At 52.9% G+C, this 7,500-nt stretch overlaps 1 protein-coding gene across 1 annotated transcript in view; it reads left to right on the forward strand.

Annotated features, from left to right (window-relative positions):
- Positions 1-6,635, forward strand: part of ablim3 (actin binding LIM protein family, member 3) — an 85,679-nt gene extending 79,044 nt beyond the window's left edge. Inside the window, exon 19 of the mRNA XM_061237075.1 lies at positions 6,582-6,635. Within this exon, the coding sequence (XP_061093059.1) occupies positions 6,582-6,635 (54 nt within the window). The remainder of the gene's footprint in view (positions 1-6,581) is intronic.
- Positions 6,636-7,500: the final 865 nt, after the last annotated feature.

Here is a 7,500-nt window from a genome sequence, read left to right on the forward strand (position 1 = left end):
TGCGTGGGGCGTTGAGCGGAGCCGTGTCACTGCAGAGTTCGGGTGGGAGTGCAGGTTTGATGATGATGAACGCTGTCCTTCATTGTGTTATTCCGTGTGGAGTTTGTGGTTCCTAGTTGAGCCATGGCTGTGTGGGGCTGTCATGTCCTCTCTCTCCACACTCCTTGTACCTGCAGCCTGACTCCCTCGACTCCACCCGTTGTACTGCACTGTGCGCTTTGCATTTCATTCCGCCAGTGCATTCTCAATGTTTAGCATTTAGTTTGAACATTGTTTCTTTCAGATGTAGGTAAATTATGGTCAAATACCTGAAAAAACCCACACATACACACATTCTTACACACACATGAACACGCACACACGCAATTTATTTCCCTCATCTACCCTCTTGCCTGTGATATAGAGGGTTACAGGCGTCAGTGTGAATTATGTGCTGCCCCAGGTGTGGAAATATTTCTCTCAGAGCGCAGCTGATGAATCTGCCCGTCTGCGTGTTTGGACCGGCCCTGTTTCATCAGGAGCAGAGTAGCACCGGTGTAATCCGGGCCAGCCTGTACACTGCAGTCTGAAGGGGAGTCGTGTGTCTCAGCAACAGGGTAATACCCCCCCGACCCCCCCGGTGGGTAAAGGTGGCGGGGGGAGGGCGAACACTTCCAGGGTCACTCAACACTGTTAATTACGTTAGCGTGTGCGTTTCGGTCGTTAGCGTGTGCGTTCTTTAGCAGGAAACCGCTCCAGCTCATCTCCACATCATGCTGTAAACACACGGCGTCCCGCGAGAGCAACCCCTACTCACACTCACACTTACCTGCTCCCCCCTCCCCACTCTATTCACACTCACACTTACCTGCTCCCCCCTCCCCACTCTATTCACACTCACTTAGCTGCTCCTCCCTCCCCACTCTATTCACACTCACTTACCTGCTCCCCCCTCCCCACTCTATTCACACTCACTTACCTGCTCCCCCCTCCCCACTCTATTCACACTCACACTTACCTGCTCCCCCCTCCCCACTCTATTCACACTCACTTACCTGCTCCCCCCTCCCCACTCTATTCACACTCACTTACCTGCTCCCCCCTCCCCACTCTATTCACACTCACACTTACCTGCTCCTCCCTCCCCACTCTATTCACACTCACACTTACCTGCTCCCCCCTCCCCACTCTATTCACACTCACTTACCTGCTCCCCCCTCCCCACTCTATTCACACTCACACTTACCTGCTCCCCCCTCCCCACTCTATTCACACTCACACTTACCTGCTCCCCCCTCCCCACTCTATTCACACTCACTTACCTGCTCCTCCCTCCCCACTCTATTCACACTCACTTACCTGCTCCCCCCTCCCCACTCTATTCACACTCACTTACCTGCTCCCCCCTCCCCACTCTATTCACACTCACTTACCTGCTCCTCCCTCCCCACTCTATTCACACTCACTTACCTGCTCCCCCCTCCCCACTCTATTCACACTCACTTACCTGCTCCCCCCTCCCCACTCTATTCACACTCACACTTACCTGCTCCCCCCTCCCCACTCTATTCACACTCACTTACCTGCTCCCCCCTCCCCACTCTATTCACACTCACTTACCTGCTCCCCCCTCCCCACTCTATTCACACTCACACTTACCTGCTCCCCCCTCCCCACTCTATTCACACTCACTTACCTGCTCCCCCCTCCCCACTCTATTCACACTCACACTTACCTGCTCCCCCCTCCCCACTCTATTCACACTCACACTTACCTGCTCCCCCCTCCCCACTCTATTCACACTCACACTTACCTGCTCCCCCCTCCCCACTCTATTCACACTCACACTTACCTGCTCCCCCCTCCCCACTCTATTCACACTCACACTTACCTGCTCCCCCCTCCCCACACTATTCACACTCACACTTACCTGCTCCCCCCTCCCCACTCTATTCACACTCACTTACCTGCTCCCCCCTTCCCACACTATTCACACTCACACTTACCTGCCCCCCCCTCCCCACTCTATTCACACTCACACTTACCTGCTCCCCCCTCCCCACTCTATTCACACTCACTTACCTGCTCTCCCCTCCCCACACTATTCACACTCACTTACCTGCCCCCCCTCCCCACACTATTCACACTCACTTACCTGCCCCCCCTCCCCACACTATTCACACTCACTTACCTGCCCCCCCTCCCCACACTATTCACACTCACTTACCTGCTCCCCCCTCCCCACTCTATTGACACTCACTTACCTGCTCCCCCCTCCCCACTCTATTCACACTCACTTACCTGCTCCCCCCTCCCCACACTATTCACACTCACTTACCTGCCCCCCCTCCCCACACTATTCACACTCACTTACCTGCCCCCCCTCCCCACACTATTCACACTCACTTACCTGCCCCCCCTCCCCACACTATTCACACTCACTTACCTGCCCCCCCTCCCCACACTATTCACACTCACTTACCTGCTCCCCCCTCCCCACTCTATTCACACTCACTTACCTGCTCTCCCCTCCCCACACTATTCACACTCACTTACCTGCTCCCCCCTCCCCACTCTATTCACACTCACTTACCTGCTCTCCCCTCCCCACTCTATTCACACTCACACTCACTTACCTGCTCTTCCCTCCCCACTCTATTCACACTCACTTACCTGCTCCCCCCCTCCCCACTCTATTCACACTCACTTACCTGCTCCCCCCTCCCCACTCTATTCACACTCACACTCACTTACCTGCCCCTCCTCCCCACTCTATTCACACTCACTTACCTGCTCTCCCCTCCCCACTCTATTCACACTCACACTCACTTACCTGCTCTCCCCTCCCCACACTATTCACACTCACTTACCTGCTCCCCCCTCCCCACTCTATTCACACTCACTTACCTGCTCTCCCCTCCCCACTCTATTCACACTCACACTCACTTACCTGCTCTCCCCTCCCCACACTATTCACACTCACTTACCTGCTCCCCCCTCCCCACTCTATTCACACTCACTTACCTGCTCCCCCCTCCCCACTCTATTCACACTCACACTCACTTACCTGCTCCCCCCCTCCCCACTCTATTCACACTCACTTACCTGCTCCCCCCCTCCCCACTCTGGCCCACACTTTTATCCACGTTTATCTGCCTGTTAAAGGATAACTGTGAGGTTTAACTGCAGGCGGTTGGTCACAGCTAATAAAGCCAGAGATTGCTGGGTTGGGACTACCTCACCCGTATGTTTGGCTGCTGTTCCCAGGAGATGGAGCGATGGAGCACCTCAAAAGTGTTCACCCCCACAGTCTCAGCACCTCAAAAGTGTTCACCCCCAAAGTCTCAGTACCTCAAAAGTGTTCACCCCCAAAGTCTCAGTACCTGAAAAGTGTTCACCCAAAAGTCTCAGCACCTCAAAGGTGTTCACCCCCAAAGTGTGAGATAAACTCAGGATCAGGGATGATTAGGGCAGCGGAGTGTAGCAGAGTTTAGTGCAGAGTTTAGTGCAGAGTTTAGCAAAGCTTAGCAAAGTTAAGCAGAGAGTTTAGCGGCCGGGCTGGGGCAGATTCTGAGTTCATAGCTGCTCTGTAGAGGCACAAAGACAGGCTTGTGCCAGGGCTCTTAGTGCAGGACTGTCAGGCCGTGTCTTCCTGGCGCTAACAAGCTGCTGCTAACAAGCTGCCTTTCATGTCACTCCAGAGGGTTTGTGTTCTGCAGTCACGTTTGATGACTTGCAGGCCTTATAAGAGTGAACCGACGGAGGTCTAGCTAGCCGGGCTACCAGTTTCATTCACCTCTGAGCTGGGAATTCCCCCCGTTCTGTTGTGTATAAACACGCAGCGGCGGAGGACAGAGTGGGCACTCACTGGTATCCCACAATGCCGAGCACAGGGCCTTGAGTGTTCCAGAATATTCCGCCCCACCAGAGAGATAGAGATGGAGAGAACGCGGGGGTGAGGGAAGAGAGAGGGAGGTGGAGAGAGAGAAAGAAGGCGAAAGACAGAGAGGGAGAGTGAGTGAGAGAGGGAGGGAGAGAGAAGGAGAAAGAGTGAGTGAGAGAGGGAGGGAGAGAGAGAGAGGGTGAGTGAGAGAGAGAGGGAGGGAGAGAGAAGGAGAAAGAGTGAGTGAGAGGGAGAGTGAGAGAGAGAGAGGGAGGGAGAGAGAAGGAGAAAGAGAGAGAGAGAGAAGGAGGGAGAGAGGGAGAGAGAAGGAGAAAGAGTGATTGAGAGTGAGTGAGAGAGAGAGAGAGAGAGAGAGAGGGAGGGAGAAGGAGAAAGAGTGAGTGAGAGTGAGTGAGAGAGAGAGAGAGGGAGGGAGAGAGAGAGGATAAGACTGAACTCTTCTCTCCCACATATCTGAGGGATGAACTCATGGAGCTGGAGATGGTGGATGTGAATAATGTTGGGGGGGGGGGTGAATATTGTTGGGGGGGTTAAGGGGGTCTTTTGTTCGGGGCTGGGCTGGGGGGGAGTGAGAGCAGGGCCAGCGACCGGCCGAGTGTGACCTACATCTCCCAGCATGCCTGAGCTCGGCCGTGACCTCTGAACTCTAACCCCTGACCCTCTGCACTCTACAGTACAGTACACTGTACACCCAACCCTCCCCCCCCCACACTTAACTCAACTGCCAAAGGCAGTTGGCTGAGCTGTGGTCACATGACCTACATGAAATGGCAGTTTTTGTTCCAGGATTTAATTTAATAAATTTGTATTTATTTGTTTAGTTGACAGGGAGAATGCACATTTATATCATTTTTGCAAATGTGCCAGGGAAGGTTAGCTGGGGAGGCTAATTGTCATCTGTGATCTACATGTTTTGGCAGGGAAACAAATACAGAATCCCGTATTGAGTTTGAACAGCCCAGAGAGCCATCGCATTACCATCAATTTACATTTATTAGCTCATGTGAAGGCTAATTTGCTCGTGTGTAGCTCCTGGCTACATGTTCCAGTAGAGTTTGAACAACTCACCCCCCCCCCCCCGGCTCCCACCCCCCATGTTAGTGAGGGCGCTGTGATAAACGGTGTTTTTATGTTTGTGCTGTTTCTGGGACCTGCTCCTTTTGAAGTGGAGAGCTGATTGAAGTTGTGCTGGGGCTGGTCGGGAGGAGGGGGGGGGGCAGATGAAAGCCCCTGTTGGCCTTCAGCGCTGGTTAATGTGTGAACAGGTGAGTGGGAGAGAGGCGTCCGTAACTCTCTCCCTGAGGGCCCTGTGGCCCCCCCAGGGCCGAGGAAACGGGCTCCCTGGCCTCGTCAGAGGGGGGCGGGTTAATTAGCCGGAGAGGTCAGAGAAAACCCCGCCCCCCTCCCCAGGAAAGGGGCGTCGGCCTACTGAAGCCTGCAAATGACTTTCAGGCATGATACGTGTGTTAACACAGGGGAACTATGCATTTTAAGCATGTTCACACAGGGGAACTATGCATTTTAAGCATGTTAACACAGGGGAACTACGCATTTTAGGGTGTTAACACGGGAACTACACGTTTTAGGGTGTTAACACAGGTGAACTAAGTGTTTTAGGGTGTTAACGTGGGGGAACTACACGTTTTAGGGTGTTAACATGGGAACTACACGTTTTGGGGTGTTAACACAGGGGAACTACGCGTTTAGGGTGTTAACACGGTTATTATCGCTGGATGTAAGGGAATTGCATGGTTCAGCAGGAGGGTAATGATAAAAACATGCTTTGTGTAGGACACAGTCATTTTGTTTAACTGGGTGTGTGTACAGGCATGCGTTTATACACAGGTGAATGCGTTTGTGTGCTTGTGTGTATTGTGTGTCTGTGCCTCTTTGTGTGTGTGTGTGTGTGTGTGTGTGTGTGTGTGTGTATGTGTGCATATGAGTGTGTGCATGCATCATATTCTTTGCTTAAATGGAACCCTCGTGGTGAATGCTTCATACAACATCATAAACCAATATGAGCATATTTGGATTTTCCCAGGTGGAGGTGAATATTGTAACACACGCTTGACTGCGGTTCTGGTCTTACTGTTCCCAAACCAGACAGCTGGCTGTCCCAGCCCGGCCCAGTGCCCTATCTGCTGATCTGCAGAAAAAAAATTTTTTTTAGTTAATTTACAACAAAGTGGGCAAGAAAAATGTTTCTCCACAGACAGTATGCTGAGATTGAGGTACCCGCTTGCAAGCAAGATTTACACCCCCCCCACCCACGCTCCAGGAGCAGATGAGATTTCGGTTATTAGGGTTATAAATCAACAGGAAATGAGGTCATATCTCTGCTTTCATGTGGTACGCCCCCCCCCCCCCCCCCTTCTCTCTCTGAATAAATACCTGTGTCTGTTTGTTCCCCGGTGTGACACGCCCCCCTAGACCTGCTCTGTGCACACAGTCATTCCGCAGGCCTCAGGACACAGAGCGCCGTTTAGATCAGGGGATCAGGGAGTGCCAGGGACGTTTCTGATCTGTGCCAGGGACGTTGGGAGTGCCAGGGACGTTTCTGCTCTGAGCTCCATCACAAGGGTCTGAGGCTGAATATTCTCGATGTGGTCAGGGTCTCCTCTGCGTTCATTAAACCGGATTCATTAAAGATGAGTCCAGTGGTGCCGTTACAGCACTGACGGTGGCTGTCCTGGAACAGGGTCGCCTCCCCCTGGTGTGGACTGTGGGAGTTAGACAGACTCTGCACCTGTGAGGCAGTGAAGTGTCAGTTAGTGTGGGGTTGTAGGACCTGTGTGGGGTTGTAGGACCTGTGTGTTGTGAAGTGTGAGTTAGTGTGGGGTTTTAGGACCTGTGTGGGGTTTTAGGATCTGTGTGTTGTGTAGTGTGAGTTAGTGTGGGGTTTTAGGACTTGTGTGGGGTTTTAGGATCTGTGTGTTGTGTAGTGTGAGTTAGTGTGGGGTTTTAGGATCTGTGTGTTGTGTAGTGTGAGTTAGTGTGGGGTTTTAGGACCTGTGTGTTGTGAAGTGTGAGTTAGTGTGGGGTTTTAGGACCTGTGTGTTGTGTAGTGTGAGTTAGTGTGGGGTTTTAGGACCTGTGTGTTGTGAAGTGTGAGTTAGTGTGGGGTTTTAGGACCTGTGTGGGGTTGTAGGACCTGTGTGTTGTGTAGTGTGCGTTTGTGTGGGGTTGTAGGACCTGTGTGGGGTTGTGGGGTTGTGGGACCTGTGTGGGGTTGTGGGGTTGTAGGACCTGTGTGGGGTTGTGGGGTTGTGGGACCTGTGTGGGGTTGTGGGGTTGTGGGACCTGTGTGGGGTTGTAGGACCTGTGTGGGGTTGTGGGGTTGTAGGACCTGTGTGGGGTTGTGGGGTTGTGGGACCTGTGTGGGGTTGTGGGGTTGTGGGACCTGTGTGGGGTTGTAGGACCTGTGTGGGGTTGTGGGGTTGTAGGACCTGTGTGGGGTTGTGGGGTTGTGGGACCTGTGTGGGGTTGTGGGGTTGTAGGACCTGTGTGGGGTTGTAGGACCTGTGTGTTGTGGTGATTTCACAGCGCTGACTCATTTCTGCTCCAGTGCAAAGCTGGAACAAAGAGAGCACCTGCATGGATCAACAGAGCACGGAATT

The sequence above is a fragment of the Conger conger genome, chromosome 3 (assembly GCF_963514075.1).
Source record: "Conger conger chromosome 3, fConCon1.1, whole genome shotgun sequence".
Classification (NCBI taxonomy): Eukaryota; Metazoa; Chordata; class Actinopteri; order Anguilliformes; family Congridae; genus Conger; species Conger conger.